The sequence below is a fragment of the Pan paniscus genome, chromosome 1, assembly GCF_029289425.2.
Source record: "Pan paniscus chromosome 1, NHGRI_mPanPan1-v2.0_pri, whole genome shotgun sequence".
Lineage (NCBI taxonomy): Eukaryota > Metazoa > Chordata > Mammalia > Primates > Hominidae > Pan > Pan paniscus.
In genome coordinates, this window is record NC_073249.2 from 79,958,243 (window position 1) to 79,980,378 (window position 22,136).

A 22,136-nucleotide genomic window follows, 5' to 3' on the forward strand; every position below is an offset into this window, starting at 1 on the left:
AGGCAACAGATATAATAGTACATGTTTATTTTCTGAATAATACAAATTTCTAAAAGCATTATATAAACATAAGTAGGAATTAGAGTGGAAATTAAATTAGTTCTAAGGGCCAAATAAATTTCCCTGTTTATAGCAAAACTAAATAATTGGGGACTAAAGAACCATATGTTAAAACTATACATTAAAAACTCTAATAGAATATTCTCTTTTTGAAACCAATTTCAAGACTTAATTGAGAATAAATATCGATTTTAGGGGTTGTTATGGGTTGAACTGTGTCCCTCCCAAAAAGCTTTAAGTTCTAACTCCCAATACTTCAGAATGTGGCCTTATTTGGAAATAGGGTTATTGAAGACATAATTAGTTAAGATGAGGTCATATTAAAGTAAGGTATGCCCTTAATCACTATCACTGGTGTTCTTATAAAAAGATGATGTGAAGACACAGAAAGCCAAAGTAAGCTAAGGATTGCCAGTGACACCGAGAAGCTAAGAGAAAGATATGAAATATATTCTCCCCTAAAGCCTTCCAGAGAACATGGCCCTATTGACACACTGTGAACTTCTGCCTCTAGAAATGTGAGAGAATAAAATTCTATTGTTTTAAGCCACCTAGTTTGTGGTAACTTGTTACGGCAACCCCAGGAAATTAATACAAGGAATGATACATCACACGCTTCTATAAATAGTGTAATATTAATTAAATCTACTGGTTTTATTTTGACTTTTTTCCAAGTGAGATGATATGGCTTGAAGATTGGTGTCCTCCCAGACACCTAACACCCAATGTGATACTATTAAGAGGTGGGGCCTTTGGGGAAGTGATTAAGTCATGAGGGCTCTGCCCTCATGAATGACATAAGTGCCCTTATAAAAGAGGTTGAAGGGAGCTGTCTTGCCCCTTGCACTAAGTGAGGATGCAGCAACAAGGGGCCATTTTTGAAGCAGACAGCACACCCTGGTTAGACACCAAATCTACTGGTGCCTTGATATTGGGCTTCCCAGCTTCCAGAACTGTGAGAGATAAATTTCTAATATTTATAATCCCTTACCCAGTTTAAGGGATTTTGTTATAGCAGCCTAAATGGACTAAGACACAAAGTGAAAACTGCCAGGAAAACTTCAATACTTTACTTTGATTGGTAAATAAATATTAATAGTGAACAGCAGAGGGCGACGCTGATCAGAATTTGGAGTTAAGATTGAAGAAATTATACAGTCCACCTCAAAGCTCCATTTCAGGCAATGGACAGTAAGCAGAACTGGTCACATTTATCAGTCCCAAATTTGAAAAAATGAGAATTTTCTTGGACAGTTAAGAGAATTTAAATTTTCTGATTTCCATCTATAAACAGTTTATATAAACTGAAAATATACTTTATGTACAGCCACCCTGGCTAAGCAGCCCCCATACTCTCTCTTGCCACTATAGACTATACTGTTGCTTAGGCTTACTCTTGGTCCAAGTATCTCTGTTTAATTTTCCTCTCCAAGTACTAGCTGCAAACTCTGTGGTGTCAAGAGAAGCAAGAAGGAAACTGAAAAAGGAGGAGGTTGGGGTTGAGAATATGAATCTATAGGATAAAGGTAAAGAAGAAAACAACCTTCCTGCCATTGATATAGGATACCCAAACAAACTTCTCCTTTTAGCAAGGTAAGAGGAATCAGAAAGGATGCACGAATGAAGTGAGGACAAAAAAGGAAAGGGAAAAAGGAAGAAGGGATATAAGGGGAGGGGCAGGTGAGATAAAGAAGAGAAGCAAGAAGAAAAAAGTTAGCCCCTTCCTAACACTACTCCTCATTTCCTTCTTACTACCTTCAGAACTTCTTTTTAAAGTTCCACCCTCCCCTAGGGTCTGTCCTTCCAGATCAGCCCTGCCCTAGGAGTTGCTACCAGTTTTAGGACTTGGATGAACCCCTACACTTTCACCCCCATAGCTGACTGGCAGGGAAGAGCGCAGGTACAAAGGAATTCCCTGTATCAGCTTGCAGATGTACAATAGAAGGGGCTATGTCATTGCTATTCAAGGAAGAAATATTCAATTCATGGTCCCATTAAAATTATTACATATAGGCTGGGCGCGGTGGCTCACACCTGTAATCCCAGCACTTTGGGAGGCCAAGGCGGGTGGACCACCTGAGGTCAGGAGTTCGAGACCAGCCTGGCCAATACGGTGAAACCCCGTCTCTACTAAAAAAATTAGCCAGGCGTGGTGGCAGGCGCCTATAATCCCAGCTACTCAGGAGGCTAAGGTAGAACGATCCCTTGAACCCGTGAGGCAGAGGCTGCAGTGAGCCAAGGTCATACCACTGCACTCCAGCTTGGGTGACAGAGTGAGACGCCATCTCAAAAAAAAACAAAAAAAAACAAATTACATATAACTGTTAGGTCCTGAGTACTATTAATCTTATAATTTAGGACTACTATAGTTAAATAAAATTGAGGGCTAGTCTGAAAGCAAAAGGTACTATGTATAACAGTGTTACAGGAAAATGAGTTATAATTCCCAATAATCGTACTACAAATTTTTAGAATATAATGTTTCATAAATGGGATACCAATTCAACACTCTAACTTTGCAAAATAAAAACAAATGTATGACTATATCAAATTTAAAAGACTGATACATACATATACATGCACAAACATACTTGTATCCCTAAAGGTCGCAATGCGTTGGTGAAGAAAAAATGCAAGATTGATTGCAGCTATATCAGATCTTGTATAAATATGAACAAAAGAATTTTTGTTCTCATGCAGAAAAGAATGAAAGGATTCTGAGAAGAATGCTGTGACCAACCAGTTACCAAGCAAAGAGGGAGCCAGGTAGACCCCAGAGGCAATGACAGCAGTTAGGAATCTAATACAATGCTCTGGGCGAAAAGTAATTATGGGATATAAATAATCCCACAGATCAAAAAAAAACACCCAAATGAAATAAATTAAAATCCTCTTAAATAGACTGACCCAGACATTCAAATGAGATTTACTAACTGTCAAAGAAAATAAGAGTTGCTGTTTAAAATGCTATTAGCCCAAATTTTACCTGTGCATCTGACTGTGTCATCTGCTCAGCTAACTGTAAACAAGAATGGAAGGAGAAAAGAATGTCTTCACACAAGCTAGTAATTATATCTTTGTGTTTCAACTGGCTTTTTATTATGGACTGGTGCTTAAGGCTCTGCCTAAATGAATAAAAAGAAAAGAATACAATCACCACAAGTAACACATCAAGTAACTTAGGACCACTAACAATATCTACCTTGTAGAACATTTAAAGAAACAATCAAAAAGCATCATATATCACATAATATAACTAAGATGTGCCCAGTTTACCTCTGAAGCAGTTATATTTGTTTAAATAAGTTGCTAATTTTTTCTCTGTGTAAAATATTAATTGAATTCTTACTATGTATGTATGAGGCATTCTACCAGGCCCTGGAGACAAAGGGGTCAAACAAATGGACACAATCTCTGCCTTACCTGCATGAAACTTGTGGTCTAGCATGAGAGAGAACGTTAAATAATTTTAAGAATAATTAATTAGGGCTGTGATTTGTCAAATGACAGAGTCTAAGGTGCTACAATAGAGAGACCTAATCTAACTTATTCTTAGGGTAAGGATATCAATCTAACTTAATCTTAGGGTAAGGATATCAAAGAATGTTATCATGAAGATATAACTCTTAAGCTGAGAACTGAAAGACAGTAAGCAGGAGTTAGCAAGGTACACAATAGGAGAGAGAAGCATCCTAGGCAGATGGAAAAACCACAAAAAGACTCTGGGATAGGAGAGTTTGGTATGTTTGAGGAACTAAGAGTAGGGAGAGCAGCATGAGACAGGCTGGTGAAGGAGGCAGCATCCACAGAGGATTAGGTTGTTATTCTTAGTCAAATGGGATAGACTTCAAGCAATAGAGTGACATGATCTGATTTACTTTTTAAAAGATCATTCTGCTGGGCAGAAAATGAACTGGAAGAGGGTAAGAGTGGAAGATAATCAGTGTTGATGATAGTGATGTGGCTAATTCCTTGAGCATTAACTATGTGTCATGCACATTTCTAAGCATTTCACAGTGATGAACTCAATTCTCACTATAACCCTGTCAAGAAGTTGCTATTATTATTTCCATTTTCAGATGAGCAAACTAACGTTCAGAGAAATTAACCAAATAGCCCAAGGGCTCAGGAGTAAATGATTTCAAGAATGGATTTAAGCACATGTGATACAGCTCCCAGGCAACACTCTTAACCACTGAATGCCAACTTAATGTCCTGGTAGTACAAGAAAAGCACCTAAGACCTGAAAATACACTGACCTTTAATGTTTTATGTATGTGTATAAAGTAGATATTCTTAACCATTTTTACATCTCAACCACATCTCCTCTCACCCCTAAGAATCTGATGAATGCTACAGGCACTATCCCTGGTGACCCTTTAAAATGCTTCAGTTCCAGAAAGTTAAAATTACTGTACAAATGGAATTAAGCGTGAACAACTTAAAAGTACCTAATGAAAAGATTATATTGTTTTAATTATAGTTATCAATTTATCTAATCCTAGAAATAGGATACTTGATAGCTGGTTAAACAACAGTAGCAGAAGAAAAGTGGTTAAGTTCTAGTCTGGCCCATGGCCCATTATTTCTGAAGTACTAGCTAACTAGGAAGAACACTTTTTTTAATTTTAGAGGCCACAGGGTAAAGAAGTCCAATTTGGCTTGAGAGCTACATGTAGAATATCTGGATTATCAGACAGCAGTGTCAGTGAACATTAAATTCACACAAAACGTTTTAAATGCAATCTAAAGAATCATGAATAATTAAGATTGGGGAATATGGAAAACATTTTCTAAAAAGTAAAAAATAACAAACTAACTTACTTAATTATAAACTTCCAAGTATTGGCATGAAATGCATGGTCCATACTGGAAATAACAGAGCAGATATCCAATAAAGAATGAATAACTGCAAAGAAAGATAACAGAACTTTTAAGACATCCAAATGTCATGGGGGTGAGTTTCTCCTATAATTAAAACTATCTACTGAACAATTTCAACATTTGATTGAATTAAAATACGTAACACAATTTGGAAACAGTTGTGTCAAAAGAATTATCTAAACTATTTAAGTGTCACACTTGTTAATGGTTTTTATAAATACTGAATATTAACTTCTGAAGTTTATACCTACCAGATGACCTAAATAAAACTAAAGATGTTCAGTGGAATAAAAGTTGTACCCTATTATAACTGAAATATTCTACAGATATAATTCTAATCCAAAATGACAAAACAAATTGCTAAGGAAAGAAAATCTAAAAAGGAAGAATTCAAATTAATTTCCATGGTATTCATGCAAGGCTTTTACTCAGTCTGTGGTAGATTATTTATAAAAATGGCCACAATGACTGCCCTTTGTGAATCCACACTTTTCCACAATGACTCTGGGCTAAACGCTATGACCTGCTGTGGCCCAGGGGACAATAATAAAATTAAGGCAAGCAGAAACTTGAAAAGTGCTAGCATACAGCGACCTGCTCACACTTTTGCTACTCTTAGAAACCCTGAAACCACTGGCATCAGGTATCTGAGATGGGGTGAGCCTGCTGGATGATGCACATGGCTTTCTCAAGTACTTCTGCCTCTGCCAACAGCCAGATGTGAATGAAGTCACTGAAGTCACATGGGTGAGCTAGTGCCCCAGGTGGATCAGAGAAAGTTGTCTCAGGGCATCCCACCCTAAACTGCAGACTCACAGAATCATGAATAAATAAATAGTGAATAAATAGATTTTGAGGTGGTGTGTTGCAGAGCAACAGGTGCCTGATACACTGCACAAAACCAACTTACTCTCTTTATACCAAAGTTTTGAATGCAAACTTTGCCTTTATATTGTTTTTCAAACTCTTGTTCATAATCCATTAATGAGTGATAAAATCAATGAAGTGTGTTATGACCAGCAATTCTTTAAAAATAAACTAGTATTGGCTGGGCACGGTGGCTCATGCCTGTAATCCCAGCACTTTGGGAGGCTGAGGCAGGTGGATTACCTGAGGTCAGGAGTTCAAGACCAGCCTGGCCAACACGGTGAAACCCCGTCTCTACTAAAAATACAAAAATTAGCCAGGTGTGGTGGCGGACGCCTACAATCCCAGCTACTCATGAGGCTGAGGCAGGAGAATCGCTTGAGTCCGGGAGGCGAGGTTGCAGTGAGCCGAGATTGTGCCACTGCACTCCAGCCTGGGCGACACAGTGAGACTCTGTCTCAAAAAAATAAAATAAAATAAAAATAAACTAGTATAAAGTGCATCACATGTAAAATGAGTTATTTCATTATAATATGTATATGAGAATAGACATATTTACATACACATATGCACGTATTTATATGTATTCTGGAAGGAAATATAAACTGCATCTCAATATCAGTTATGGTTAAAAAAATGTGAAAGTTATTGTCTCTGAATATGGACAACCTCAGAGATTATAAAGTTATATAAGTTAATCATTGTGGAGAAATTACAGTAACTAAATACGCAAATCTAGGTTAAGGTACCCAAAATAAATTTTACAAATTCCAAATTTAAAGATTAAAAATTTATTTGGTAAGATTTAAATCAATTTTAATGCATAATTAGTAAGAAAATAACATGAATCATTAGAGACAATTTTAATTGATACATGATTTATAGTCACCATATACTAAGCAGAAAGTTTTCTTCACTCACCTATTACCATATTCAAAATATCATCATTGTCATCTGCTAAAGGGTCCATGCAAACCATGTCCAGCAGTTCCATTAACTGCTTTTGAAGAGAATAGGCCTCCTTGAAAAGAGCCTGGAGAAGGTCTGAAACTAGGTGTAAACACCCAGAATACACAGATTCACTATTCTGATTACGGATAAATAAAAATGAGAGAAAAAACAAATCAAAGCTCAAGAGCCAAATTTACTTTAATTCATACTATTAGAGATCATAAATTTACTGAATCACATATTCATTCATTGTTTAGTGAACATCCATTAAATATAGTGTGCTTCAAGAGATGCAAGCATGTATAAAATATTATTTCTGACTTCCATGATCTTGCAAATACAGAACTAAAAAAGGGTAACATTAGGCCAGGTGCATGACATTTTTAGCATCCTATCAGCAAAGAGAGGTATTAATTAACTAGTGATTTTCATTCGCCCAACAAATAGTAATATTAAAACTGTCTGTGCCCCATAAATTCTAGGCAAGCTTTTGTGCCTCAAGGCTACCTTTGGCATGTAGAGATGGACTAAATAAGGATTAACTTCCCTTTATAAAAGGATCTAATCATAATGGTAATTGAATATTGATCAATGCAACATGACATAACTATTTCAGGATCCCTGTGTCTGTCTCAACACAAATTCTTAAAACTTCTTTCTTTATAGAGGGGAAATAAGATAAAACTAAAAAACCCCAAAAAGCCACTTTTAATGACTTCCTTAAAACCACTTTTTTTGCAACAATTATTTACTTACATGTTCTTTATTCTATGGAAAAGTTTATTTCAATAATATAGACTAAAATGTAAAATCTTATACAAACATTATTTTACTCAGCCCCTATGCACATTGATTATATACCATTCAAAGTATAATTAGACCTTTACTCACCTTACAATGCACAAATGTGCTTTTAATTATATGAAGGACTGAGGAGGGGAGACTCTGAATATTTTCCAAAATGATGGATTCCTGTGTGGCACAGACATGCTGAACACATCCTGTAAGAGCTCCTAAGAGCTGCACCATTGTCTGTGAATAAGGAAGGAAATTTCACTTAGAATATATTTTTTGTGCACTGAAAAGGTATTAGTCAGCATGCTGGGTGCTACAAATACAGCAGTGAACAAAACACAGTCTCTTCCTCTTTTCACAGAACTTTAGTCTATCAGAACTACAAATACTGGAACAACTGTCTAGCCATTTAGAATACTAACACAAACTTCAAAACACATGGCAGGTGTTCTACACATATCCCTTGAAAATACAGGTAGGGTCAGCTAGCTTGATGACTTCTCTTCTTATAAGAGTTTATTATTCAGAATTCATGTTTCTATATTCACGTCTTTAATTCTATAAATTTAATTCCAACATTAGGCCATTACATAAGAATACATAGCTAATCAGTATCAGTATAAAAATTTTGACATTCTTTAAGCTCCCTCTCTCTCCTGCTTTCTAATACATTTGACTTACTTGTAAAATATTCCTTAGAGTGGTCTGGATTTCCAAATTTTGGCTTGACAGTCCTCTGGCTTGACTGGTTAATTCATACATCATGTCATCAAATAATTTCACAGTCTGTAAAAACAAATCAAGTAATAAACAGGAATAAGAGAAATCACTAGAAAAGACAAGACAAAACTTTACAGAGAAAACACAATACGATAATTTGATTTTGCACTAGTAACATCCACAGGCCATCATCTAGCTTAACAATTGTACCTAATTAAGCACAAAATATAGAGAAAAGGTATTTTTACAACATAATCCCCCCAAAAGCCCCAAATAGAAATTTATTTTCCATTTCTATGGTTTGAATCTATTTAATAGCATCAATTTTTTAAAAAAATCACTCAAAGTTCATGTTTTAGAGATGCAAAAAATAAAAGTATTACTTTTGCACAATAAATTTGACTGTCTTGAAGAATCCACATTCATACAGTCATTTACAAGGGTATTTTCTGGAAGGAATTTGCACTGAATCGCCTATTCACTACTCACTTATTTTCTAACCAGTTTCCTTTTGACCCAATTCAAGCTAACCTTCCTGAATTAAGGGTATAGTAAATGACCTTGCAAACAAGCTTTTTGTCTGTGAAAAGTTAGCCACCCTAGATCTTAATACTTGGATCTTTCTAACAATTTAAATGACCTAAACATTATAAGAATAGCAACACAGTCAACAATACAATGTAGCTAAAGAAAATACTGTTTCCCATAGGCCTGTTAACACTCAACATCCATTTTCATCTATGTAACAGTTGAATCTTTTTCTGGTGGTCAAGAACAAATTCTAAGAAATATTTCAGATAGAGAATCATCAAGTGACTATGAGTACAAGAAATGTGAAAGATTACGATTCAAAGCTAAAGTTAGAAACCCATTTCAATAAGAGATTAATTACAAATAATGTTTCATTTTGGCACCAAAGTATCTTTAGTTCCCTCCATTTAAAACAAAAAAGGTATGCTTGTGCTTTTCAGAGAAAACATATACTATATATATCTAAAATGTAATAACATATTCTGTGAATTTAATGTTTTCTCTTAGTTACTTGATTTTGCCAATATTCCAGCTTTTCTTTTCTTTTTTTTTTTTTTTTGAATTAAGGGTTTCACTCTGTCACCCAGGCTGGAGTACAGTGGCTTTAAAATACAAGAGCATTTAAAATTGACTACAAATAACTTAAATTCAGTTAGTAAAAGAACCACACAATCTGAAAATATAAGTTCTTTTTTTTTTTTTTTTGAGACGGAGCATCGCTCTTATTGCCCAGGCTGGAGTGCAATGGCACGATCTTGACTCAATGCAACCTCCGCCTCCCAGGCTCAAGCAATTCTCCTGTCTCAGCCTCCCAAGTAGCTGGGATTACAGGCACCCGCCACCACGTCCAGCTAATTTTTTGTATTTTTAGTAGAGATGAGGTTTCATCATGTTGACCATGGGTGGTCTCGAACTCCTGACCTCAGATGATCTGCCCACCTCAGCCTCTCAGAGTGCTGGGATTACAGGCATGAGCCACCGTGCCGGGCCTATAACAATTTTTAACTGCCTAATGATCACACTAACACCATTATAGTCTCACATGAGATCTACTTACTCCTTATTTTTATTTTGAATATATTTGATATATTAGAAAAACAGAGCCATAATTAATAATAAATCATCTAAGACTGAGGCTAGATTCCTTATAACATGTATTTTCAGGTAATAGTATTATACCTTTGGTAACACTTGTGAAAAGAAAGTCTGTTCCAATGTCAGGTGGTTCATATGAGGTAAAAACATTTCTACAATAATTTTCAAAATTTCTGTAAAGCAAATAACAAATTTTATAAAAATATTGTCATGTCAGTCAACAAAGGCCACTGCCCTTTATTAAATGCAAGAATACTACCAATCTAAAGCTTGATACACTTTCAAAATATCACATTATATACAGAGAAACTATTAAGTAGTAGCCAAAAAAAAAAAGAGAGAGAGAGAAAGGAAACGACCTACATATCCAACAATTGTGGACCAGTTAAATAGGTGTGTGTACATCTATTGAATAGGATCTGCCATCATTAAAATAACATTTTAAAACATGAAAAATGTTCACAATGTAGTTAAACAAAAAGTTTCCAAAATATAACACCAATTTTAATGTAGATAAACATGTACAAAGAATGATGGATAGGCTGGCAGGAATATACGGAAATGAGATGAGACTGTTCTCATCGAAATCTTAACCATTTCAGATTAGATGTTTTGTAATCTTTTCTGTTTTTCTATATGTTTCATATTTTCCACAATGAACATGAATCACTTCTATACTCAAGATAAAAAACTAATTTACTTAAAAAAAATTATGCCACGCACGGTGGCTCACGCCTGTAATCCTAACACTTTGGGTGGCTGAGGCGGGAGGATTGCCTGAGCCCAGGAGTTAAAGACCACCTGGGAAACATGACAAGACCTCATGTCTACCAAAAAATAAATATATAAATAGAAAATTAGCCACGCATGGTAGCACACACCTGCGGTCTCAGCTACTTGGAAGGCTGAGGTGAGAGGATTGCTTGAGCGTGGGAGATGGAGGCTGCAGTGAGCTAGCTATGTTCGCACCACTACACTCCAGTTTTGGTGACAAAGCAAGACCCTGTCCCCCAAAACAAACAAACAAAAACATAGGCCAAGCATCATGGCTCAGACCTGTAATCCCAGCACTTTAGAAGATGGAGGCAGGAGAATAGCTTGAACCCAGGAGTTCAGGCTGCAGTGAGCTATGATCGCACTACTGCTCTCCAGCCTGGGCAACAGAGCGAGATCTTGTCTTGAAAACAAAACAAAACAAAACAAACTCTGGGGCCAGGCTCAGTGGCTCACGCCTGTAATCCCAGCACTTATGGAGGTCAAGGCAGAAGGATCACTTGAGCTCAGGAGTTTTGAGACCAGCCTGGCCAACATGGTGAAACCCCATCTCTACTAAAAATACAAAAATTAGCCAGGTGTGGTGAAGCATGCCTGTAATCCCAGCTACTTGGGAGACTGAGGCAGGAGAATCACCCGAACCTGGAAGGTGGAGGTTGCAGTGAGCAAAGATCACGCCACTGCACTCCAACCTGGGTGACAAAACGAGACTCCAACAAAAACAAAGGAAAAAAAAAATTAGGTCCCATTACACAATGTAGATTCAAATTATAAATGAATATTCCACAACCAAGTGAACTCTAAATAGAAAAGCTAACTCAAAGTATGAGTAAACTGAGCAGTCTAAACTCTCTTCTGACTAGAAGAATGAATCTCATCAAGTAAGACTGATGAAGACATGAAAATGAGAAAGTCAACTTCCTCCAAATGATAAATTTGTTATCACCTAGACAATCAGCTTTTGGCAATTTAGAAAGCATTTTCTAAATGACACTAAACATGTTAGAGGCTGATAGTTATTCAGTAGACTGCATATCATGTTTTATATAGTCTAATCATAACAACTAACGTTTAATATTTACAATTTGTTTATACATACATCATCAACAAAACACTTTGGTATTTATCCAAAATGTAATTTAAAACTTTTAAGTGCTGGAATTTGAACGAATTTGTTCATTTCAAGTAACTGAAGGTTATAAAGGCTGTAACATAGAGAACAGTTACATTTCAAGGGAATACAAAACTGTAAGGACACATCTACCGAGGTATGTGGGGACTCGGAACTTAACATCAAAGTACATCATACAGTTAAAACAATTTTACTTACGAATATGCTCAATCCAACTGTCAGAATGTTGAGACAATGAGTAGGATAATTAAGGAAGATACTAGTATCATAGTAATAGGGTATTCATTACTCAGAACAAACCTAAAAAAAAATAAAACCCTTTTGAAATTTAAGCAATGACCCATAAGAGATTGGAATTGGACTCAAATTACTGGCTTAATTTTGCTTTTAAAAACTTAAGATTTATTAGGTAAACAGTATTGTGAAAACACATTAAAGAAATATTTTGAAAATTGCCCAGGGACAAACTTGCCTTTTCAAACTATGCATAGTCATGAAATATTTTTGACAGATGAGAAACAATGCTACAATAATCCACAGGTTTATGATTTATTTATTTATTTTTTTTAGAGAGAGGGTCTCGCTCGGGGCCAGGTGGGGTGGCTCACACCTGTAATCCCAGCACTTTGGGAGACCTAGATGGGCAGAACAAGAGGTCAGGAGTTCAAGACCAGCCTGGCCAATATGGTGAGAACCCGTCTCTACTTAAAATACAAAATAATTAGCTGGGCATGGTGGCGCACACCTGTAATCCCAGCTGCTCAGGAGGCTGAGGCAGGAGAATCACTTGAAACTGGGAGGCAGAGGTGGCAGTGAGCCAAGATCGTGCCATTACACTCCAGCATAGGCGAGACTCCGTCTCAAAAAAAAAAAAAAAAAAGAGAGACGGTCTTGCTGTCACCCAGGATGGAGTGCGGTGACATGATCATACCTCACTGCAGCCTCAAGCTCCTGGGCTAAAGTGACCCTCCCATACCAGCCTCTCAAGGAGCTGGGATTAGAGATGCACACCACCATGCCCAGTTTGTACTTCCGATTTCTATTACAAGAAATTTTTCTTTCCTCAACATTTCTATTGTACTTAATTTATACCTAAGTCACTCATCACCTTCTATCTTATTTTCATATTACTTACATACCTATCTTACCAACTTCATTTGACTGAAATTCTTCTGCACATAGCAGCTTACAAATACACGACAATTAATTCTTCATATACACCATCAAGAATAATTGTTAGAATAATTGTTAGAAATGTTTTACTGTAACAACACCGTAAGAATCATCAAAGAATGTCAATAAGAAAAATGAATAACCCGGCCGGGCACGGTGGCCCACGCCTGTAGTCCCAGCACTTTGGGAGGCTGAGGCAGGCGGATCACGAGGTCAGGAGTTCGAGACCAGCCTGGCCAACATGGTGAAACCATCTCTACTAAAGATACAAAAAATTAGCCGGGCATGGTGGCACGTGCCTGTAATCTCAGCTACTAGGGAGGCTGAGGAAGGAGAATCGCTTGAACCTGGTTGCTGTGAGCTGAGATCGCACCACTGCACTCCAGCCTGGGTGACAGGGTGAGACTCCGTCTCAAAAAAAAAAAAAAAACAAAAAAAAAACCCATAGTCCTACCACAGTAATACAAGAATTCATTCCTCTTCTGAAATCTTATTTTTTACAGCAGCAATCAAAATGAGGTCATCATTAACTCAAATTTGAGTTCAGTAGGGTAGAATTGGCCTCATGAAAAAACTTCAGTAAAGCTCAAATAATTACCAGCTGTTCCAAAATTAGTCAGTTATGATTATGCAGACATGCAGGTAAGGCCTGGAAAATAATACGTAAAATGCAAAACATGAAAATGATTTTGGGGGGTAATGGCATTGTAGATTTATTGCAAATTTTTCATTTGTTAAAATAGTGAAGCTAAAATACTACCATAAGCTGAAAAAAAGTATTGTCTAATTAGACTCCCAAGTATTTTTAAAACATGAAATATTTTTAGCCCTTTAATGAATGCTTACTATGTGTCAGGCACTGTTCTAGATGCTGAGGGTAACGCTGTGAAGAAAATCAACATCCTGCCTTTATGAACTTTGCAACATAATGTGTAGAAGTGGAAAATATACAAAGCAAACAAGAGCATTTCTTTTAATGGTAATGTGCTTTTTAGAAAACTGAACAGGCCAATGTGATACAAGTGTAAGACTGCGTTTGGGGGAACTGCCTAAGATTGAAGGCTCTGAAAAAGCCCCTCTAAGGAAGTGACATTTGGGCCAAGACATAAACATGAAATATGCAAAAGGCTGAGAGAACAAATCAGGCTGAGCAAAAAGATCTTGAGGTAGGTGAGCCTAATGTATTCATGAACAGAGTGTAGTTAATTAACTAGGTATGAGAGAAGGGCAAGGCTTATATCACCTGGAACCTTGAAGGTAAAGTGGTTTAAAAAGGGAAATGACGAGATCTATGTTTTTCCCCTCTTAACTTTTTTGGAATAATGAATTATGAGTAGAAACAAGGAAACTATTAATACTCCAAGTGAGAGGTGATAAGGGTTTGGAATCAGAGTGGTAGCAATGAGGATGGAGATAAACGGATTGATTCAAGACATAGTTTGGAATCAGAAACAATAGAACTTACTGATCGGGTGTGTGAGAGAGAGAGGATTCAAGGTTTCAGTTTGTGAAACCATTTACTCAGATGAAGAAAACTAGAGAAGTTTGGGCTTTTTTGAATATGTCGTTTGAAGTGCAAAGCTAGGTGGGAATGTTGACTTTCAACTTAATGAAGTCTCTCTATAAGCTTTGGGGAAGAAGAGGAATCACGTTCCGTGTCTCTGTTCTCCCAAAGCCTAACACCATGTCTCACACACATTATGCATGCAGTTTAAGTGTTTTTGAATGTTTTGAGGGTGGCTATTTGTTTTCAAGTTGAAACTCCTTGAAGACGGCAATTCTGTATCTACACAAAAACTAAAAAAGGGGGCTTTGGCACCTTCTGAGATTTTGCTAATGCCTAGGTGAATAACTTCTATGTGATTACATAGGGCTTTAGCTGCACAATATTTGTGCAGTATTGAGATTCTCTCAAGTGAAGGTTACTTTTTTTCTTTTGAGTGTAATTGTATAAAGCTGGGCTCAAATGTTGTGAAAAAGATACATATACATATGGTTTACCATGAAAGGCTAGGATTCCAGGCACATTTACAACCACAAAGGCATGAGACCAATCAAGAATGTGCTGCACCCGGACGAAGAAGGCGCTAAGCGCCTCAAATCCAACAGTTGAAAGCCAACAACAAGCGGAAGCAACTCTTTCAGAAAGACTCCAGCCTGGGTGAGAGGAGTGAGAACTTGTCAAAAAAAAAAAGAAAGAAAGAAGAAAAAGAGGTCTGAGAGGGGAAGGAGGAAAATCATTTTTATTTACTGAACATCTTTTAAAGATTTCACACCATAGAACTATGTCCTTTAATTCTCACAACGCTAAGAAAGCCCTTATTCATATTCACCACCCTTTTTACGGGAGACAAAAGCTCAGAGTATCTCGCTTTACCTCAAACTATTAAGAGCCAGAGCTATCCTCATACCGCAGGTCTCAGTCCTTGCCTCCCCCATTATCCACTAGCAAAAGTATTTACACTTAATTGCAAGCAACGAGTACAGAAAAACTCAAAGAAGGAATGGAAGAAAACGCCACATCCACTGCTAAAACCTTGGGTCAGAACACGTCCGCGAGCCTTTCCAGGGCCAAAGCCTTACTTAAATCTACCACGGTTGTCGCTTCCCCTCCAGTCCCTCACTTTTCATCCCACTCACTGACAAAGAAAAGAGGGGGTTCAGGCCGCGGTAATATAACCCAGCCTGGCGGTGGGTCTGAAGGGACAGAAGAGAAAGGTTCGCGACCCGCCCACACCCTTCTCTAGGTAGAAGTGACAACCAAGGAAGGATATGAGGAGTCGGGGCAGGACGGACGGCAGTTCCCGGCGGCATAGCTCCTCTGGCCAGCTACTTAATTCTTCCAGGGGAACCGCGCTAGCTGGGACCGCACCTTCCTGAGACATACTTTCGTCAAACAGGAGAGCTTCAAACCAGACCCGCCAAAGCCCAGACCGGAAACTCGCAGTCCCGCCAACCCTTGCGCGCTCTCCGCCGGCTCCAAACCATAGAGAGGAGGGCGGCTGGTTTCTTGGTGAGCCCGGGTCCCTCAAGGCCGGAAAGAACGTCGGGCTTCTCTAGTCCCTGGAGGACTCGACTCACTGGTGCGCGATTTAGGTCCGGAGGAGGCGTCGTGAGGTGAGCTTTTTCAGAAGCGCGATCCCAGGACACGTCGGGAAGCAAGCATCCCCAGGTCTGGATCACTGTAAACATTACATTCAAATGGGGAGGTGAGGGCCAGAAGTCCCCACTTCTGGGGTCGGATTTGTTCCGGGACCTGCAGCCGGAAGTGACTCCAAGCCTTGCAGCGTGATGGGAGAGGAAAGAGGCGCGTTCCTAGCCGCGGGACTGGGTGACCCGCCTCTCCCCCAAATTGTAAATCTTGTATAAAGGGAACAAAGATCCCACTTGCCAGAACTGTGAAAATTGAGGCAGATGATATAGTGTCTAGCGCAGTAGATAGAAGATTCTCAATAAAGTTGCTTCTTATTTCTACAGGTCTCTCCAAACTACTGCAGTGCCCTAGTTTGCGTTTGCTCTGCCACCGAATTAGTCTTTACTAATTATTGCCAAATTACCCCCACTTCCATACACTTAGGGCTGCTGTTCTCGACTAAATGTTTGGAGTGAAGTCTTGGATGAATTTACACACACCAGGCCATACCTATGCATGTTTTTAAGAGGACGCTGACTTACCAAAATAAAATACTGCACGTCTTCTGTAAAAGACAGAAGTGAAGTTATTCTGGAAGCTTAGGGGGTGAATATGGTTGGACACAAATCAAGACAGCTGAAAGACAGCAAGTAGCTAGGCTGTCCTGTCTGAATATCTTGGACTTTATGTTTGTCCAGGTGGTAGTGGTGGTGGTTGCTGCTGCTGCTGTTCTTCTGTTTGTTTTTATAGTTGATTTTCTTCTCCCACTTTTGAACCCTTAAGGTGTGTATGAGTGTCCAAATCTCTTATCTCTCTCTCTTCCCCACAACTTTTTAAGAAAAAGCAGCTGTATGGTGGGACGGGGAGGGGTGGGGGTGGCTGTTTAATATTACACTTTAGTGAAATATGCCATTTTGCTTTAATCATCATTTTCTTTCTTTTTTCTTTTTTTTTCTTTCCAGAGCTGCTTGGAAAGAGGACCAAAGACGTCTAAAAAGTCATTTGGAAATATCTCTAAATATTTGTTACCATGTATAAGCTGCTAAAGAGAAATTGGGCCCAACAAAACTAATTGAATAATTGAGGCAGATTTGTGTGTATCATCAAATTCTATCCAGAAGTTGAAGAATCTGAATTTAAAGATTGTGTGCATTTAATAAGAGGATGACCTTTCAGTTTAATTTCACTATAGAAGACCATCTGGAAAATGAATTAACACCCATTAGAGATGGAGCTTTGACCCTGGATTCCTCAAAAGAGCTGTCAGTCTCAGAAAGTCAAAAAGGAGAAGAGAGGGACAGAAAATGTTCTGCAGAACAATTTGACTTGCCTCAGGATCACTTGTGGGAACATAAGTCAATGGAAAATGCAGCTCCCTCTCAAGACACAGACAGTCCACTCAGTGCAGCCAGCAGTTCAAGGAACTTGGAGCCACATGGAAAACAGCCCTCCTTGAGAGCTGCCAAAGAGCATGCTATGCCTAAAGATTTAAAGAAGATGTTAGAAAATAAAGTCATAGAAACATTACCAGGTTTCCAGCATGTTAAGTTATCAGTAGTGAAAACCATCTTGTTGAAAGAGAACTTCCCTGGAGAAAACATAGTTTCAAAAAGCTTTTCTTCTCACTCTGATCTGATTACAGGTGTTTATGAGGGAGGCTTAAAAATCTGGGAATGTACCTTTGACCTCCTGGCTTATTTCACAAAGGCCAAAGTGAAATTTGCTGGGAAAAAAGTCTTGGATCTTGGCTGTGGATCAGGTTTACTGGGTATAACTGCATTCAAGGGAGGGTCCAAAGAAATTCACTTTCAAGATTATAACAGTATGGTGATTGATGAAGTAACCTTACCTAATGTAGTAGCTAACTCCACTTTGGAAGATGAAGAAAATGATGTAAATGAGCCAGATGTGAAAAGATGCAGGAAACCAAAAGTAACACAACTATATAAATGCCGATTTTTTTCTGGTGAGTGGTCTGAGTTTTGTAAGCTTGTACTAAGCAGTGAAAAACTTTTTGTAAAATATGATCTCATTCTCACCTCAGAAACCATTTACAACCCAGATTATTATAGTAATTTGCACCAGACTTTCCTTAGACTGTTAAGTAAAAATGGACGTGTACTTTTGGCCAGCAAAGCACATTATTTTGGTGTAGGTGGAGGTGTTCATCTCTTTCAGAAGTTTGTAGAAGAAAGAGATGTTTTTAAGACCAGAATACTCAAAATAATTGATGAAGGATTGAAGAGGTTCATAATTGAAATAACTTTTAAGTCTCCTGGTTAATTAACGTTCACTGAGTATCCAAAATGAAATAAACAGAAGGACCAAAAATTTGAGTGTTTGATTTCTGTTTTGCTATTATTTTTCCTGAAATTTTGATGTTGTTTGTTTAGTTTTGTTTATCCAAATCATAAGTGAGCTATGTTACCAATCTTGTACTCACTAGGTGAAACTGAGAATGTATCCTTGTGCATTTGATGAGATCTCCTGGGAAATCATTTTGTAAGAAAATCCGGTATTCTCCATCTTCATTCTATTTGACCTTTTACCACCTTTGACGTTACATGAAATTGTTCCCAGGAAATCCTGCCATTTCTTCTCTCAAGTCTGTGAATTTCTTCCCAGTCTTCGTTAGTTCCTTGTTCACATTAATATATATCACTAAATATTAGGTTGGGGCCTTATGTAAATAGGAAGAGGTTTTTGTTTCATTTTGTTTTTATATTCATTTACCTTGTATAGTAAGGATCAGAATGCTGAGAATTTAACTAAATTCACATGGAGATGAGGAAACAAAGGGAATCTGTGACAGAGTATAAAAGTAATACAGAGAACTTGTACTACTTGAGGTTTACCCCTTATAGCCAAGTAAAAGATCCTGCAGTCTTGGTAGGAGGAAAAAGAATAAGAAAGGAGAATTCCAGATTTGGGGGAGTATAGACTTACCAGTTGTTAAATAGTAGGAAAGAAAGGAGAAAGTGTTTTGTTGATTCAAATGCAAAAATTTTCACATGTTACCACATTGGGAATTGGGATCTGCCTTGCTCTCTATAAGAACAGTAAAACTGACAGCATTTTTTTCTCTCTTGGAAGTAGCTAAAATAATCGGACATCATGGATTCAATTGAATGTGATATTTACTGGACTTTGTATAGTATCTTGCATAATACTTAAAACCTTATGAGGTATATGTCATCCCCATTTTAGTAGCGATCATAATAGCTAACTAGCATTTACTGTATACAGGGCAGAAGAGCTTTACATATGTTAACATTAAGTATTCATAACTGCCCTATAAGACTCCAAGAAGTTAATTGATTTGCTCCCAGTCACATTTCTCACCTTGAACCAGCATCTGAAGGCTTTAAAATCTTTACACTCTTTCATCACCCAGTGGTCTCAACTCTACCAATGCCTATTTTCATCACAAATATTTCTTAGCACCCTCTTACTATGCTAAGATGAAAGTCATAGTTAAGGAAACTTACTTATATACATTATTAAAAAGCATATTCCTAGTTTATATATAATTACATGTGATACTCATTCACAACTCTAATATGAAGAAAGTAATTTATAATCAAATAATTTATATCTCATCAGATACACACACAGATGTAGCTACACAGAAGACATGCAGCAGCCAGATGCTTATACCTAGCAACAGGGGTCCCTGATGCCTGGGCCATGGACCAGTACCAGTCCGTGGCCTGTTAGGAACTGAGATGCATGGCAGGAGGTGAGTGGTAGGCAAATGAGTATTACTGCCTGAGCTCTGTCTCCTGTCAGATCAGCAGCGGTGTTAGATTCTCATGGGAGTGCACACCCTATTGTGAACTGCATGTGTGAGGGATCTAGCTTGTGCACTCCTTGTGAGAATCTAATGCCTGATGATCTGAGGTGGAACAATTTCATCCTGAAACCACTCCCCTGCCCAGCCCTTCATGGAAAAATTGTCTTCCACAAAACTGGTCCCTGGTGCCAAAAAGGTTGGGGACTGCTAACCTAGAGTACCATTACTGAAAATGCCACAGCTACAATTCCAGACTTACCTACTAGGTAAGGTAGAACAAATTGGCCTTGACAGCTGGATTGGGGAATTGAGGTACAAATCACTGGATAGAGGCTCATAATACATTAATCGGTTTCAATGATTTTGAGACAAATAGGTATCTCTTAATTCTCCAACAGAATTAGACTTTTAATGAGGTCTCATCCAGGAGGCCCATTCAGGAACAGCAGAGACATAGCCTCTAACTAGGGGCTCAAGACACAATCTCATTTCCCAGGGAGAGGGTCCAACAAGTGCAGAAAGGATCAGAGCAGAAGCCCAGTCATGGGAACTAGATAATTTGGGGCATTAAAGATAAATTTGGGGCCAGGCATGGTGGCTCACACCTGTAATCCCAGCACTTTGGGAGGCCAAAGCAGGCAGATCACCTGAGGTCAGGAGTTTGAGACCACCCTGACCAACATGGAGAAACCCCTTGTCTACTAAAAATACAAAATTAGGTGGGCGTGGTGGTGCATGCCAGTAATCCCAGCTATTAGAGAGGCTGGGACAATAGAATCGTGAGAAGCGCTTGAACCCAGGAGGCGGAGGTTGCAGTGAGCCGAGATCACGCCATTGCCCTCCAGCCTAGGCAACAGGGAAAGACTCAACAAAAAAAGAAAAAGAAAAAAAAAAGATAAATGTGGGGGTATCAAACAGCCCAAAGGGAACACACCTACCCAAGATAGCTGGCAGCAAAAGGGACTTGAGACACAAATTATGGCTACAAATCCAGGAAACGGATACGCAGCTTTCTCATGTAACAGTATCATTTAATCATTTAAGGGTTATGATAACTTGGGTTAAAATTCGATTTCTCCATCTGCAAAACAAGATTTATAATATTATACCCCTAGCAGAGTTCCTTGAAGGTTAAGAGTTAAGCATTTATCATGGTTCCTATCAAGTTTCCTATGTATAAGTGGAAATTATTATTTTTAATAATTCGTACTATTTATTCACCTATTTTCTGAACCAGATAGGAAGTCCTGCTCACTTTTGTTAAAAATGGTGTTTGTGCCTTTACAGTATACAAATTTCAGTTCAGAACCTGAAGAAACCACTAAGTTCTAAACCTCACTCTGCCCACCATTAATCTCCACTCTCTTTCATCCCATTCCCCTCCCTACTCCTCACCTCTGCATTCCTAAATTGTCTTTTTTGGAAGCTTTGGTTGCAGATTATTTAGGATGAAGAAGAGTGCGTCTTGTAAATTTGCTTCTAAAACCCAGTCACATATGTGCTATGTTCTGCCTTTAAACTGCCCATTTCTCAGATGTGCCTGTCCTCTAAGTTCCAGTTTTCATGTCCCACAGACGACGTTCTGTCCATGGTTCAGAAACTCATGGAAATGTCTCTGTGCTGACTGAGTTATGACTTCTCTGTGTCAAATGTGATGGCCAGTGACACATCTGCTATAGGGTCTGTGGGGTGGATAAGTGTCAGCGTTTCATCTGGAGAATTAGATTTTCGAGAAGATTAAACCTATCTTCACTTTTCAATGCCGTCCATAGTATTTTCTTCAGGTGCTTACTAAATGGTCATTTGAAAAAGAGGAATAGCAAGGAAACTCTGACTCCATGAACTTGAGTCTTTGCCTCCACTTCAGCTGGGACATTTTGAATTTTTTATACCATGGTTATGATGGCATTGTGATTGTTGATAATAAGGATTTTCTTTGGGTAAAAGTACACATTTAAAATTGCCATCATAACTAGCGCAACCCAGGAGAGAAGTTGCTCTGTGCTCTGTAAGACTCCTCTACTGCAGTCCAAGGATGCAGCTTCTATATAGCCCAGATGGTTGGGGGAAGCCACAGTACATTTATGACTACTAGCTATCCAATTTCTGCCTTTTCAAGGAATTAAAATTCAGATAGCCCTTAAAAGGAGTTTCATCATCTATACGGGAGGTTATCTAACAAAAATGCTATTTCTGTTTGAAAGAAACTATGTAAAAATTACAATTAC

The 22,136-nt window shown here is 38.2% G+C and overlaps 2 protein-coding genes across 10 annotated transcripts in view; one reads left to right on the forward strand and one right to left on the reverse strand.

The window, feature by feature from the left end:
• The window catches only part of FIRRM (FIGNL1 interacting regulator of recombination and mitosis), a 62,008-nt gene extending 46,067 nt beyond the window's left edge, over positions 1-15,941 (reverse strand). For 2 of the 7 annotated variants that reach the window (XR_004666845.2, XM_063604012.1), the window contains exons 1-8: positions 15,757-15,890; positions 12,008-12,047; positions 9,988-10,076; positions 8,239-8,343; positions 7,654-7,794; positions 6,733-6,898; positions 4,885-4,969; positions 3,047-3,185 (exon numbers count right to left, since the gene is read on the reverse strand). Coding sequence is in view for 5 of the 7 variants with exons in the window: in XM_063604012.1 (XP_063460082.1) it covers positions 3,047-3,185; positions 4,885-4,969; positions 6,733-6,898; positions 7,654-7,794; positions 8,239-8,343; positions 9,988-10,076; positions 12,008-12,047; positions 15,757-15,867 (876 nt within the window). In the remaining 2 variants the exon portion in view is untranslated. Of the gene's footprint in view, positions 1-3,046; positions 3,186-4,884; positions 4,970-6,732; positions 6,899-7,653; positions 7,795-8,238; positions 8,344-9,987; positions 10,077-12,007; positions 12,110-14,983; positions 15,339-15,756 lie in introns of those variants that run through there. The other 5 variants (XM_008978288.4, XM_008978291.4, XM_008978292.4 and 2 more) reach the window with 5 other exon arrangements.
• On the forward strand, positions 15,757-18,446 carry METTL18 (methyltransferase 18, RPL3 N3(tau)-histidine). Of its 3 annotated transcripts, none has more exons than XM_003824634.7 (2): positions 15,757-16,099; positions 17,078-18,446. In XM_003824634.7, exon 2 carries the CDS (start codon positions 17,280-17,282, stop codon positions 18,396-18,398), a length of 1,119 nt encoding a protein of 372 aa, XP_003824682.1. In that variant the 5' UTR covers positions 15,757-16,099; positions 17,078-17,279; the 3' UTR covers positions 18,399-18,446. The 3 variants fall into 3 exon arrangements, with proteins under 3 accessions (XP_003824682.1, XP_003824681.1, XP_034796133.1); XM_003824633.6 differs by having other exon boundaries at positions 15,932-16,154; XM_034940242.3 differs by lacking the exon at positions 15,757-16,099 and adding an exon at positions 16,253-16,898.
• Positions 18,447-22,136: the final 3,690 nt, after the last annotated feature.

What these genes read in the sequence shown, in the direction of transcription:
- METTL18 (XM_003824634.7), top strand. Translation starts at nt 17,280, where the DNA reads ATGACCTTTCAGTTTAATTTCACTATAGAAGACCATCTGGAAAATGAA.